Source organism: Crinia signifera, chromosome 6 (assembly GCF_055691185.1).
Source record: "Crinia signifera chromosome 6, ASM5569118v1, whole genome shotgun sequence".
Lineage (NCBI taxonomy): Eukaryota > Metazoa > Chordata > Amphibia > Anura > Myobatrachidae > Crinia > Crinia signifera.
This window is the reverse complement of record NC_139222.1, coordinates 216,460,141-216,476,355: the sequence shown is the minus strand read 5'-3', so window position 1 is coordinate 216,476,355 and position 16,215 is coordinate 216,460,141. Positions and strand designations below refer to the sequence as shown.

The 16,215-nt window shown below is 43.8% G+C and overlaps 1 protein-coding gene across 5 annotated transcripts in view; it reads left to right on the top strand.

Moving 5' to 3' along the window:
* RPTOR (regulatory associated protein of MTOR complex 1) overlaps positions 1 to 16,215 on the top strand; it is a 370,661-nt gene that overhangs the window by 235,156 nt on the left and 119,290 nt on the right. For all 5 annotated transcript variants that reach the window (XM_083148832.1, XM_083148831.1, XM_083148829.1 and 2 more), the window contains exon 5: positions 9,958 to 10,104. In XM_083148832.1, coding sequence (XP_083004958.1) covers positions 9,958 to 10,104 — 147 coding nt within the window. The remainder of the gene's footprint in view (positions 1 to 9,957; positions 10,105 to 16,215) is intronic.

Here is a 16,215-nt window from a genome sequence, read left to right as displayed (position 1 = left end):
GCTGTTCGTGCTGGCGGTGTTACATGGCTGCTTTGCGAGCCAACCAGAAACAGGGCCAGTGATCCGGGTCAGACCTGGGTTATATGTGCGGTGTAAAATGGGAGAGCTATTAGAGAGCTTTTTGTCAGAGTGAAATGATTAATACTCTTTTGTCTGTCTCATAGATTTGCTGGAGAAATGGAAATGACATCCCTCATTTATTTTTAAATAGGTATCTGAAGGCCAACTTGTCCTCACAACTTCTCACTGTGTAAACCCAAGCCTTTTAAGAGAACCTGTTGTCTCCTCACAGTGGTGGCAGCTATTTTGTAGGGTGAAATCATTTCATACATTACATACACTATCTTCTATAGGGAGATTTTTTTGCTCTTCTGTATTTTGAGATCCAAATATCCCTATTTTGCACTGATAGTAGTATTCATTATTTTTGTTGTATTAAAGCCTTGTTCCTTCTACTGTTCGGCACTGTTCACGTTTAGCACTAAGGAGGTCATTCTGATTGACTCGTAAAGCTGGGAAATTCGCAGCTTCGCAAGTCAACTAAACGCTGCCCACCAGCCACACACAGATTTCACCCGCACGCATGCGAATGGATGTTTTGCATAAACATCCATTCGCATATTGCAGGCGGGCAGAAATAATTCCATGGTTGCTGACCAGCGAATGATTTCCGAAGCGCTCGCAAATCTAAGTCATTCTCTATTGACTTAGGTTTGCAGCGTCCTGACACAGAAACAGGGTGGGCAGCTGACATCCGCTCACACTGCTACGTGCGAATGGGCTGGTGAATGCGCAGGGGAGCATGCAAATCAGAATGACCTTCTAAGTATGTTATATATTATATACATATTGGCACTGGTGTCTAAAAGATAGCACACCGATATGCAGGAAAATCGATGTAGACGGGTGCAGGATGGCAATGTCCAGCGCTGCCCCTGCCTCTGGTGACCCCGTCACGGGAGATCTCGCATGAGCAGTGAGAACTTGCACATGCCCAGTACAGCTGGGCAGGCAGAGACCATGTTAGTGAGCACTGATGTGCTGTGGGCAAAAGGGGTCATCGCTGGAGAGTGGAGTTTTTTGCTCCCCCGCTTTGGCAGACAAGATTTGTAAAGCGGTAATGTCTGATATATCTTCTGAGCTGGCAGCCTCATGAAAAGATGGTTTTCTAGATCTCAGATGACTGTACCAATACCTGCACCGGAACACTACCTGTGTTATACTAGCATAGACATGTGCCTGTGTACCTTCAGCACATGTTACTGCTGTATCCGTAGTATTCTTACACACTCTGTTCCTCTCATGTCTGCCCTGGGAGCCTACCTTCCAGTTGGGGTCTCTCTCTCACAGGGGAGGAGAAGGATGGAGAGAGGAGGAGCAAAGTGGGAAGAAGGGTCCCAAATGGACCCTTGCAGGCTCGCTTCACTTGCCACGCTTCGGGCACGCTTCGCTCGCCACCTGGTTATTAATGGTTATTAATGGCAATCAGTGGTGGCATGGATAGTGAAGGAGCAAGCCCCCCCAGCCTTGCTCCTCCCCTTTGGCATGGAAGGTCCTTTAGCCCACTACAATTTAGCAACTACCGAGAGTTAAACTCCTCTCCCATGCTCACTACTTGCTAGGATATAAAAGTGTGTAACTGTAGAAACATCATTACTGTGCCTTATTATCTGGCTGTGTTTTACTCTGCAGGGAAGTCCACTCTCGGTACTTCTTTACTTTCACGGCGCCAGCATGGCGCCGCGCGTCAGAGTCCCCTTGCGGGGCTCGCTTCGCTCGCCCACGCTGCGGGCTCGGTGGCTCGCTACGCTCGCCACGCTAATTAAAATAAACTCCATGCCAACATGGATAGTGGAGGTATGAACTATCCATGTTGGCATGGCGTTAACTTCGTTTATTATACTTAGTTTGTGGCGAGCGTAACCCGGAAGTAGCGCGGCGCCATGCTGGCGCCGTGAAAGTAAAGAAGTACCCCACTCTCTAGTGTACTGTGGCTATATTTAAGTGTGTGTAGGCTGTGGCGTATCTGGAATTTGTGGACTCCGTAGCAAAGGCTTCAATGCCCCCCGCCTCCTTCCCCTTCTAACCCTTCCCCTGGGGAGAGGGGGCAAGCCGAGCCCGAAGCGTGGCGAGGGGACGCGGAATACATGTAAAGTAATCCACGCCCCCTCGCGGGGCTTGCTGCGCTCACCACGCTTCGCGCTAAGTAGCTCGCTGCGCTCACCACACTATATAAAATGAACTCCATGCCGACGTGGATAGTGGGATAATGAAAAAGTCGGAGGACGCGTTACGCCGCCGCTTGCCACGGTTCGGGGTGGGGGGGGGGGTGTAAAATCTATTTTTGGGACATGCAATCATATTATTGTATACCTAATGTCATGGCATCGCACACCCTATAAAATCGCATGCGATTTTGCGGGACATGCGATGCAATGCGATATAGTGGTGTAAAATGAGAAAAAAAATACATGAAGAAAATCGCATCGCATGCTGCTATAATGGCCCATGCGATGCGATTTCCCTACGGTGCCGTACATAGAAATCTGGGCGCCGTGCTAGGAAACAAGTACCGGGGCAAGTGACAGTGTTGGGGAGAGAGGGTGAGCCCTTAACCCTCCCTTGCAGCATCCTAATCCTAAACAAACAACACCCCAGCATGACCCTAACCCGCCCCCCGGAATACCTACGTCCAAGATGTTGGATGACCGTATTCCGGCATTGGCGTCCTGATGGCTTTTTTGAGGTGTTCTGACGGCATTCAGGATGCCAGTGGCGGTATATGGTACACCATCATCTTGACTGACTGACGGGATGCTGATTGCATCCTGAAGTAACCTAGCATGTAAAACTCCACCCTGGAATGTAAAAGGGTGGACACCACCCTGGAATGTAAAAACAACAGGACATACTCAAGGTTATTAAGAGAAAACCAAAAAGACAGTGCTCTCCCATGCTCACTACTTGCTAGGATATAAGTGTGTATCTGCAGAAACATTATTACAGACAGGCTTGGATTAGACTGCCAAAAGATGTAGATAAAAAACAAATAAAAAAAAAGCAATCTGTTTTAAATATACTGAGGTAATGATATCTGGTTAAAAAAAAGTTACAATAAAACAATATATAAGTGGAACCAGGAGTGAATACCAAATGCAAATAACACATAGCTTATTTGAAAACAAAAACCTGATCACAAATACTGTAGGTTGTATAAAAAAAATGGTGGGTGGATTCACTAGTACAGTGGTTCCCAAACTGTGGCTCCCTGGGGTGCCTCTGAGCACTTGCAGGGGTGCCTCAGGTTGGTGGTCCAGAACCAATAAAAATTATTTATGGCCAATGAAATAGGCAAAATCAGTACTCATGGCTTCCAATTATAAAATATGTGGGTAATCAGAAGTGAATCATGTTCCTCACCATATAACTGGACCTAAGGATACAATTTAATCACAACTTTAATATTTTAATTTATTTTTTTGAAACTCTCAGTAACAAACTTTTGGCCTAGGGGTGCCTTGAAAAATATTATGCTAAATTAGGGTGCCGTGATTCAAAAAGTTTGTGAACCACTGCACTAGTAGCATGAGGTACTGTAAGATATCAATGAAATTTCACACACATGGCAAAAAAAGATTTTGCTACAAGATTCCATCTGAAGAGATGCTTCCAGCCAATCCAGATGAAATAGAAAAAATGTTTTCCATTAAAGAGCTCCAAAGATGGTAAAAAGCTTTGGATCCATTAATGAAAATAAACTCTTACATGCAGCCAAAGAAAACAGCCAGCGATAACACTGGGGAACAGTCAATCTGGTGCCAGGAATTTAAGAGTTGATTTGGATTCATTTTGTACTCCTGATCGGGATACGGTCATTTAGTCGACAAGCATTGATCGACGGTCAATAGATTGACATGGGGTTTTTTGACCCGACATGTGGTATTTCCTGCACTACCATCCACTTGGGCGTGGTGGGAGAATAAAATAGTGTGCCCAGCGTAGAGAGGCATTGTGCCCAAAACATGGCGAATGCAGCGAGCCATGCGAGGTGATGCGGTGCTACGTTTTCGGTGTCCATGTCGACGCGCGGCATTTCATGCCCTACCATCCACTAGGGCAGGCATTCCCAACCACGGTCCTCAAGACACACCAACGGTGCAGGTTTTCTAGATATCCAGGCTTGAGCACAGGTGACTTAATTAGTATCTGAGGGATTCTGATTAAACCATCTGTGCTGAAGCCTGGATATCACTAAAATCTGCACTGTTGGTGTGCCTTGAGAACCGTAGTTGGGAATGCCTGCACTAGGGTGTGGTGGGAGAATAAAATAGTGTGACGAGAGTAGAGAGGCACCAAGCCCGAAGCATTGCAAGTGGTGCTATGTTACCAGGTCCATGTCGGCAGGACATGTGCAGACACACAGTATTTCATGCCCTACCATCCACTAGGGCGTGGTGGGAGAATAAAACCGTGCCCGAAACATGGTGAACGCAGTGAGCCATGCGAGGGGATGCTTTGCACTTTAACCAGTGTCCATGTTGACTGTGTCGACATTCGGGTTAAACAGCGAAAAACCCCATGTCGACCTTTTGACCTAAACCATGTCGACCTAATGGTGTCGACCCAATGATTGTGGACCAACTTGCTGTAGACCAAATAACCATGCTTATTTTTCAGTTGGCTCATTCAATGTTATGTTTACAGTCTATGAAAAAAAAGTTTAGTCCTTTGCACACGGTGCAATTCATTTTCTGTTTAATCCCGATTCGTTTAGGATCTAATTGCATGGCGCCGTGTACACATTTGATTTAGTCTATACAGTACAAATCTGTACTATATAGTCTTGCCTGCACAGTCTATTTTTTTTTTTATTCAATTTTGATGCTGTGAGGCCGCGCATCAGGATTGAATGCCGCTGAAAACTTTTTGATTTGATTTTGACTATATAACTAATATCGAATAGAAAGTTACACAAAACTGAACAAAGTTTTATTTCTATTCAGTGAGATTGATTGAAATGCTGAGTTTTGGGTGGTCAATGCATCTGTGAACCCAAAGGTTGATGACTTGGTGTCCATGAGCTTATACAGTACCTCTAAGGGTTGAGACTAGCGAGTATGTAACATTCAAACTCACAGAGCCATACAGTATGTGCTTTTTATAAGGCTGACTTTATGTATTTTAATGATGTTTCAAAACAATTAAATGTTTAAAGGAATTTTATAGGGATTGTGTAATAGGGTGAACTATGGAATGAAGTCATTGGGCATGTACTGTATAAGTATTACCCAAGAACCCCCTGGTGTGTCTGTATATTTATATATATATATTGGGTCAATACAGACGGACCGGAGTCTCTTAACTGATTGAAGTTTCAATCTAATTAGAGATTTTTAATCAGCTATATTATAATTTTTTATTACAGAATTTAAATTTCATGGGGACTATTAAAAAAAAACATGGGGTGAAATGTAATAGGATGACAGATTCAGTAAGTGAGAGACTTGGTAAGAAATCTCAATTTTTTTTTAAAGTGGCAATCATTTACACTGTAAAATTTGTGTGATTTTTAAGTGTAAATGATTGCAGCTTTGAAAAAACTGGAGATTTCTTACCAAATATCTCACTTTCTGAGTCTCTCATCCTATTACATTTCACCCATGTACTATAATGTGATTCACACAGTTTGGGTTCATCCATTTCTCTTATTATGACTGTTTGCTGACCATTGTACTGTGTCAGATCTCGGGATGGTTGACGACCTCCGTATTACAACCACTCACCTTTCAGCTGCAGAGCATCTTATCAGCCTCTGTGTGTAGCCATAAAATATCCCACAATAAAGATCAGCAGCCTCATTTTTCAAATTAAACAGACCAGTCTCAAATCTCTTGCTTTCTAAAGATTATGCTCATGTTCTTCTCTTTGCTCTTGCTATGACGTTTAGAGATTTTTACATGAAGCTATAAGCTCTCTGAAGGCAGATTCAATTCCCAACCTTAGCGCGCTTTAAAAAATTCCTCCAGATGTTTCATTCAAACCAGTGTGTGTGACTAATACTAACGTTATTCATGATGTACTGCAATGTCTCCATAGAGCATGATCACCAGAAGTTGCTGCAGAAGGCACTTCGTCATTGGATCACATAACAGTCCAGGAAGTACAAGTCTCCCCCTAGTGACTGTTTCACGAACAATCACTGTGGATATGATGCATGTACCAGAGTCGTCAATATGTGTTATGGTCATGGTGTCTCGATGAATACACTTTGTCCCTGCAGCTATACTAATGACACATTTTCTCATACATGTGCATTTCATGTTTCTTTAGTGCTAGACATCTGGAATCTGGCTTTATCCCCACTGTTGTGGGGCAGCTAGTACCATCGGAGCCATTTCCTAAGTGTATGATAGCCTGTAGCATAGGATAAAAAATGTTAATTTATTTTTGTTCTATTCTTTCCCTGTACGCTGTGTGGGAAGCTTGTGTTATTAATCCGTTTACAGCTGCTCTTGCTAGAACTCGTTTCAAATCGCTTTACTGAATGCAGACTAAAGATTGCTTGTAGCTCTCCCAGCTGCTGTTGAACTACATGTCCCAGCCTGACACATTAACTACCAGTTGAGGGCATTTAGTACAGGTCTGGTCTCAAGTATTCGTGTATTCCAAAAAAACGAAATCTTCCCAAAACTGTGGCTTTTCAGAATATTTTTTTGTCCCACCTCCAATCCCTTTTTTTTTTTTATTCTTACCTCGTGGATCCTCTTCAGTGGCATCTCTGGTCCCAGGGGTCCATTGCGCAAGTGCGCGGGCGTGTCGGTGATGTCATTGTAGGTCAGGCATGTCCAAAGTCCGGCCAGGGGGCCAATTGCGGCCCGTGATGTCACTTCAAGCGGCCCGCAGCCTCCAGCCAGAAGCGGGTGGCTGGAGGCTGACGTGGGACGCACATCACAGGACTCTAGAGGTGGGACCCTGGCGAGCGCGCCTTTACCTTGAGGACTTGCTGTCTGCATTGGTGAGGGGGTGCCGGCTGCCACTGTGAGACGTGTTTGCCGTCTTTTAGAGGAGTATGTGTCCAACTCCTGCATTTGCAATTATATATCACCCTCCACCGCGATCACAGTGACAGCAGTGTGCTGAGCGGGGGGAGCAGCAAAGGGGAAGCTTGCTCCCGTAATATGCGGAGCAGAGAAGGGCGACGGCGGGAGCCCGAGCATCTGTCTCCTGCAGTGAAGGGAGGCAGTATGTGGTACATTCAGAGAAGGGGCATACAGTTAATGAGGTATATACAGCGAAGGAGGGGCAGTTTATGGGAATATACAGGGAAAGGGGCAGGCTGGGAGACATACAGTGATTGGGGGCAGGCTGAGGGACATACAGTGAATGGGGGCACGCTGGGGGACATACAGTGAATGGGGGCACACTGGGGTACATATAGTGAATGGGGGCAGGCTGGGAGAAATACATAGAAAGGGGGTCAGGCAGGCGAATATGCAGTGAAGGAGGGGCAGGCTGTGGGACATACAGTGAATGGGGGCAGAGTGGGGGGGGCATACAGTGAATGAGGGCAGAGTGGGGGGCATACAGTGAATGGGGGCAGAGTGGGGGGCATACAGTGAATGGGGGCAGAGTGGGGGAAATACGGAGAAGGGGGGGTCAGGCAGGGAATATACAGTGAAGGGGGGCAGAGTGGGGGACTATTCTGATGTGATTAATGGTTCAAAGAATGTCAGCCTGAATGGTTGGCCCCCACACATTTTCACGTCACCATATCTGGCCCTCTTTGCAAAAAGTTTGGACACCCCTGATGTAAGTATTGGGAAAAAAATTTGGCCAAAATCCAAAAAATCCCTTATACAAAATTCTCGTGGTCCCAAGCATTTTGGATAAGGGATACTCAACCTGTGCAACATATTTTGAACCACTTGTGATTAATCCGTCTTGACTTGTTTAACTTTAAATTATTATTTAAATTTCCTATTTGAAAAATGTCATTTACATAGTTGTCACATAAATGTAACCTAAATTTTCACTGTACATGTGAATTACAGAGAAATTTAGATCTTTTTTGTCTGAGTCTCTAGTTACAGGCCCAAACCGATTTATTATCCTATGTGATAATGTGATATTTTAGATGTCTCTTCCCTGATGACATTCTTGTGCGAGTTTGTTAGGTGTGTAAATAAATATAGACTGTGTGCATTGTATAGGTCATTGGTGACCCAAGACTGTCCAGCTGGATAGAAGCTTTCAACCCAAGTGTTAGCTTCACTAGAATAAGGGACGAACTCCATTAACCTCAGTAATTTACTGTGGGCGGTTTGCTCTCCCTGGAGCTATCCAATTAGCCCCAAAGTGCAGCTCGCAGGTTGCTCTCAACATGGATTTCGATTAGAGTTTGTGATGACCTGAAAATAAATATGTGATAAATTGCCTGTTTTTTGTGTTCATGGCACCAGTTAACTCATAGTTCTGTAAACAAATCCCAAATCCAAACAGCTAATTTATCTGGTGAGAAAAGTGGCTGTAATTAAATAGGCCAGGGCATTAAATCCCAAGCCTAACCCAGTTTTCCGCACCAGTTAAATTAACTGGTCCACAATAATTCCACTCTGTAGCACTTGTCGTGGGAATACATAGGGGTAATGTGCAATCAGGACCTGGCCACAGAGCTGGTTTTATTTGAATTCAGCTGTACTCATCCAATGTCATGGTCCCACATTATATGTCCTAATGTACAAATCTATAATCATTTCTTATAATGGCTCCCAAAGTTCATAACAATGCTCAGACTGTATATTACTTTTTTGATTTGTGGTGTCTGCAGCCGTGTTTTATTATATTTTGTGCCAGCAGTCAGTTGAATTCTATGAAATACGGAAGGAAAATGTTTTACATTGTCTGAAAGGCCCATTTGGATTGGTATATTTGTTCAAAATTGACCTGTTTAGCATTTGTAGTCACTCTTTAATCACTTGAACTGTATTTTTGTATAGATTTTTCATAGGTTTTTTTTTAATAGAATGTAGTGTTGTATAATGTAATGGTCAGTAAATTTTGTAGAACTCTGAAATCCAATTTTTTTTATTGCATGTGTCACCTTTTGCTTCTGATGGTTTTATGTTTTTGCACAAAATTGTTCAAAAGGACTATATAAAATTACCTTCAGGCTCTGTGTATAGAAAACATAAATGCATTTTGTGGTCAGACTTTAGTATTTTACCCAAGATGGGACCCAATATTCAAAAACTAGTAAATGCTTCGAAAGCTAGTCTGCTACCTTGTGATTGCCTCTGTGTTTGTGCATGTGTGAGAGAGAAAGAGATGTAGTTTCAGTTGCTGCCAACCGAAGGCAGTGTTTCGGAGGCACACAATCATTATCAGACACTAGACTTATATATAGATGGTACAGAAAAATCCAAAATACTTCTGGTCTCAAGAATTTTGGATATGGGAGAAGCAACCTGTATTGCAGGGGTGGGCAAACCAGTCATCGACATCTAACAACGGTCAACGTTTTCCAAATCACCTACAGTAGCTGGTGTACAACAGTAGTCATTACCAACTGTCACATTTTCAAACCTGCTGCATTCATTCCTACTATAGATCTACAGGTTGCCTGAAATACATGAACTGTTGGTAGATCTGGAGGACAGGTTTGGCCACCCATGCTGTATTGCCTTTCATGATGGTGTCTGCCATATTTGGTAAGCTGTGAACACATGACTCATTGTTAGATGTGCAGTGGGGCTGCTGCAGAAATGGTATCATTAAGCTCCTTGACTGCCAACTTCACTGATGAGTTGATACGTAAGTCTAGCTCAGTTTCTCTGGAACTTTCCAGACTTTGTGAGTCTCTCATATTCTGGGAGACTAGGGGAATTAAGTAAACACAAATTTGTGTTTAGAGTAGATTATTTGGAATGGAATTCTTAATACCGTTGTCCTTCCTTTCAGAATTACACACAGTACATCCCCCTTTCCATATATGACCTACAGACCTGGATGGGAAGTCCCTCTATCTTTGTGTACGACTGTTCCAATGCTGGCCTCATCGTGAAGTCATTCAAGCAATTTGCATTGCAGAGAGAGCAGGAGCTTGAGGTAAGAATGGAAATGATCCACCTGACCTATGTTGTATGCATTAAATGCCAGTCTTTGGTTTTAAAAGTGATTGAGTGTCTGAAGGGGGTCCTGCATTTCATTGAAGGCAATGGCATAGAGGTGCTGAGATGGAATAACAGGCCTACAGCAATGCACTCAACCCACCTCTACTGGAAAGTCACAGTCAAATGCAGCAATTGACATTTATCAAAAGGATAGTGTAAAATCTCTGTAATTGGATCCCCATTTTATCTGATTAACCTCTGACCTTGGGATCAGATTTGATCTTATTTTGTAGGCGATCTATCACAATGCGCTCAGTACAAACAGTAGAATGTGCCTGCTTTAGGCTTTTTAGAAGAATGTGCTTATTGTATGCTAAAGTTTGATACCAGTTTCCTCTCTCTAGCTGCCAGGTTAACCGAGATGCTTTTTAGTGTTTGACTTAATCCCCTATTCCCTGCAGAACATCATCCCTCCGATACTATCCTCCCTTTGTATCGTATCGGAATGTTTCCATAAATATGCATTGAGCTGCGAACGTTTTGCCGGGCGTCTTCTAATTATGAGCTGTGAGACTTTAGAGGACAACTCATTTATTTCTCAGCTGCTAAGAGCAGCATTTCCAAAGACCTAAATTACATTCAGCACTATACACTGCTGTAATTGGCACCCAAAGCATCCAAATGATTGTAATCTTGCTCACTTTCAAAACAAACATCTAATTTCAGATGAGGATATTAATAAGGTCAGGAAAAGCTCGGAAGCAAAATAATTCCTGGTGCAGAGGCTTGAGGGATATGATTATGAAGGAAGGTGGGGGTGGAGGGGATGATTACGTTGCTGAGATTTGCAGGTTTACATCTTTCTGCCCATTGTACATGTACATATACAAGAAGGTGCTTAGCATCTGTACGGGCTGTGTGCCAGTACTTGTAGGGCCAGGCCTATCTGTGGCAATTAATCCTTAGGAATACTTCTGGTTTAAAAACTCCCCATCATTAGTTATGCTTCTCCCTTTTATAGGTCTGTGCTCTGAACCGTTTAGCACAGGGCAATTTCCCATGCGGTTCTAAACCATTTGCACCCATTAAGCCAAGGGGTAGTAATAGATGACTATTCATGCTGCTTTCACATCGCAAAATGCCGGTTCGCATCGGGACTTTGAAACGGGTCAGCCCTGGCGTGAACCTGCATTTTGGGATGTTCACATCCCCACAGCAAACCAGCATTGTTGCCAGTTCGCTGACATCATCCGGGGGCGCGGCGGGCAGTTGGCGTGTCATCAGGGGAGGAGTCAGCGCTCAGAGCTGGTGCTGCTCCACGCACTGCCCCCTCCATAGTGTGAATGGGAAATGGGTTACTCGACCCGTTTAATCCGTTCATATCGCCAAGCAACACGGCAACGAACCGGTAAGGACTCTGCTTTTATACCGGTTCGTTTTTTCCATGTTGCTACCTATTTTCGGGAAACGGCAACCCCTTTCACATTGCACTAATTACCGGGTCAAACCGGCTTGTATCCGGTAATTAGATGCGATGTGAAATGGTATGAGTGTCTTACAATAATGTTTGTTAGTACATATTTATGTAGTCAGAGAAAATTGCTTGGGTTACAGTTTATGAATCTACAGGGTGCCGGACAGTTTCCCAACAGTCGGGATCCCGACAGTCATTACCCCGACGTCGGGATCCCGACAGTCAAAACCCTGACACTCTGGGTCCCGTCAGCCACCGGCTATCCTCCCTCATGGGGGTCCATGACCCCCATAGAGGGAGAATAGAATAGGTGGCAAGTGTAGCGAGCCACCATGCCCACAGCGAGCCCACAAGGGGCTTTGTTGCGCTTGCCAAGTTATTTGGGCTACAAAGATTGAAGCAGAAATAAAGTCTATGCACAAACCAAAGAAGGAAGAAAACCGCTGAATTGAATGTTCACTTTTATATCCCAGGTGTCACTTGCAGAATTTATTTTGGTAAAATGTATATATACACAATCTACTACCATCAAGATGTCTCTAGCAGTCTGTGATTTCTAACTCGACCCCTCAAAGGATGAGTCCAAACTACTAGTACTCATGAAATAATATAGATCTTCTCTGATGGCATTTTTTGTATGAGCTTGTTATTAGTATTTCTGTATCGGGCACCAGCATACTCTGTACTTCTTTACAGTGTAAACCAGCAAATGAAGCCACAACAGAAGTGGCTGTCAGTCCTTAATTTGTGCGCAAATAGCAAGTGCCCGCTGCAAGTATCCTTAATCTTATGTCATGTATTCAACTCGAAAACACTGCAACACAGTCATGAGCAGAGTAATTGGGATGTGATAAAATGTCAAAGCTACAATTGATCAACTGAATAAACATTCTAGACCTATAGAATCCTACAGTATTGGAACTAACAATTGTGCGGTACCTTGGCAAGCTTTCCCTCTCTTGCAGTAAATTTGTTCCCTGTCCAATATCCGTGATCGCTGGAAGGATTCACCCAACCAGCTATACATCACATAGGAAAACACTGTTCTAGGTAGAAATCCAAATCTATGCTGATATAGAGCACTTTGGGGCTGTTCGTAAACCAGAAACCTGCAACTAGTGTTAAAGTGCCATACTTCTTCCTCGGGCATCGGACACACAGATTGTAGACCAAGAGAATCTAATTTTAAGATTCTTATAGCTTTAATTTTCTTTCATTTATTCTGTGTGGATTTCTTTGATATCTTTTCCATAGCTTAATTCCAGATGCTCTATCTCAAATCATTCTTCTAATTAATTTAAGACAACCTTTTCTTGGACTATTTTGGACCACTTTGTATCCTGTTTATTGTTGGTAATGCTGACTTTGTAATACTATTTGGAGTCAGTTTGTCAGAATTTGTAAAAAGCGTGTGAAAGTCATGCAATGCCAGCCCTGTCTTTTGGGGTATCCGGACAACGGGTAGACTGCAAAAAGGTTGACAACCATTAGGTCGACATGCATTTAGGTCAACATGCAAAAAGGTTGACATGCAAAATCGTCGACTTGGGGAAGGTCCACAGTCAAAAGGTCTACATGGGGTTTTTCTCTTTTTTTCGGAGCCAACATGTGCCAACAGGCGGTATCTCATGCCCTACCATTCACTAGGGCCTGGTTGGAGAATTAAATAGTGTGCCGAGAGTAGAGAGTCATGCGAGGGGACGTGGTGCTATGTTTTAGTGTCCATGTTTACTGTACTGACATTTAGAACAATTTTTTTTTAAAAACCCCGTGTCGACCGTTTGACTGTTGACCTAATGACATGTTGACCTTTTTGCATGTCGGTCAACCTTTTTGCATGTCGACCTAATGATTGTCGACCTTTTTGCTGTCTACCCATTGTCCCACACCCGACTTTTGGATATTTGTGACAGTTGTACCAAACATAAGGTCAGGAATCTTTTGCCGAATCTGTTCCTCCTTTCTATTTTTTTTTGTTTTCCTGTTGCTTTCATCCTTTATGCTGCATTGCACAATAAGTGGTGGCTGTAAGGAACACCCATGGTACATCAATATATTTCACTAGTACAGTATGTGTGTGTGTGTGTGTGTGTTCAACCTATGTCAAGGGTGCTGATTATTGAGGAGGGCATATTTAAATGAAGGCTTCCACTAGCATAACACACTGGACACCCTAGCTGCCCTTACAGACTCCATGGTTTCCATGACACTGATCTTTTCTTGGTAATGGCATTCATTTGCCCGTTCTTCATCTTCACAGATCCAATTTTGCAAATAGGGCCCTTCTACATCTGTTGCTTTGAACCTAATGCCAGTCAGTGGACAGATTACATACAAAGCTCCCTTCTTGATATTTTTGCAGCTTCTGTTGCTGCCCCAATTTTTTTCCGGTAGGCCAACGCACTTCTGAGGCCAGTGGAAAAAAAAGAAAAGACTTGACACCACCCTGAGTTAAAGATCTGGGGGCCACTAGACTGCCAATTGCATCCACACAGGTGCAGTGATTAAATGATCTGGCCTATTTTGGTGTTTGTCCCTCCTACATTTGTTTTGGTGATCCCATGTGAGGCCACATCTAGATATTTTTCCAGGGCCATTTTTAGTTCCCAATCCGCCCCTGCTGCTGACATTCCAGATGTACTCTTCCATTTCTCACACTGCCTGTTCACTTGCTTACATAATTTCAGCTGTGTCTGGTAACCTCGTGTCAGTGAGATATCTGGATACTGTCAGCCAAAACTGTTTACAAGGCACTTTATTTTCACTATACACTTGCAGTACACTATAACTTTAGCAATTACAAGTCAGAATGGTATCTCACTTTTTAGGTCCCCATATAAATACAAGTTCCTGCATTCTCATACTATTACATGCCATCAATATGTATGTCCCCCCTGGCCTGGGATACCATCTCACACCACTCTTCACTATGAATTCTCCCCATTGACTTTACCATAATTTTGTAGATTGGTGGTAAACCCATTCACCCAGCGCTCCTCTCTTCTGTTCCGCCCAGGTACCTATACTGTGGTGTCCCCTTACACTAACGGATAATGTGGTGGGTAGGTAAGTTGTATAGACCGAGGTTGTATGTACTGAGGCGCACAGTGTGTGCGCCTCGGTCTATACAATGTTACCATGATGCCTAGTCATCATCTGCATTTCACAAATATAGCTACCTCTCTAGACCTTCTCTGCATGTATTCCTTACCTGAAAAGGGTATACGGTCATTGGGTCTACAACAGTCACTACGTCGACATGAGTCTAGGTCGACAGGTCATTAGGTTGACACAAGTCAAAAGGTCGACATGGGGTTTTTGAGTCGACGTATGCCGACAGGCGGTATTTCATGCTCTACCATCCACTAGGGCATGGTGGGAGAATAAAATAGTCTGCCGAGCGTAGCGCGTGAATCTGTTCACTTTAAACTGTGTCCATGTCGACAGTGTCGCCATTCGGGTAAAAAAAAACAGTGAAAAATCCCATGTCGACCTTTTGACTGTCTACCTTGCCTATGTCGTCCTAATGTCCTGTCAAAGGAATCTGCCAATACCCTTTTATTAAATAAAAAGTGGTAGAATACTAACTATTTGCTAAATTTCCCACTAGCTCATCACCCTGATGGCATAGGGTAGGAATCAAAGCGAGAAACTGATCTAATTTACGAAAGTCATTTGCAGAACCATAAAGCACCAAAAGGCTTAGGTACAGATGGAGCCGGGCTCATTCAGCGGGGGTATGGCGGTCAGATCGCCAATCGCCAGCCCCCCGGAAGGGGACCCATGTGCATGAGATGCTCGCACATCCCCTTCTGGCGGAGCTCCCCGCCGATCCCTGTCACCTCCCACCCCCAACCCTGCCCGTCTCCCTGAAGCGGAGATGGGCAGGGACGCGCGTGCGTGTGAGACCTTTTGCTTTACCGCTTCCCGCTTTGCCTCGGGTATGCGATTTGGCCTTTGTTTATTTACCACCCCGGGTGGAGTCACAACATCATGTTTGATGATCTGTGTCTTTCCTGGAATGGCAGAAAACACATCTTGGTATTATACCACCAACTTCACCACCTTGTTTCTGACTAGGATAAAGGGTGACTTCAGTGGGTATCTGGTATTCTGGGACCTTGTTTGCAACCACAGAAGGCTGACTGGCACTTTCCTTCCAAGGTTTCAACAGATTTACATGGTAGATTTGTACTTCTTTCTTTCAACCCTTCTGCCGAACCTTGTGATTGACCGGTGTCACTGCTTCTATGATCTCATAAGGGCTCTACCATTGAACATACATCTTGCTTTCAGTAGTGGGCAGTAACAAATCATATTTCAACACAAAATATGGTACAACCTCTGGTTTCAAAGCATCAACCACACCTTAGTATTAACCATATTCAGTTTCAAAGGTATGTATCAAATTGCTATTGCTATCTCTTTGGTCTCACCCAAAGTCCTGTAGTGATCATTTCTCACCAACAGCATTTCACCTGGCCTTAGAATATGTTTCCTGGGGTGGTTCAGCGGCTGCAGTAGTTTTCCCGGACACCATGCCTCGGTATTCCCTGGTCTCCGGCTCCTGATAGGCTTCCGCTGCTGACTATTTGTTAATGCTATGCCATGTAATCAGTTCCTGCAGCAATG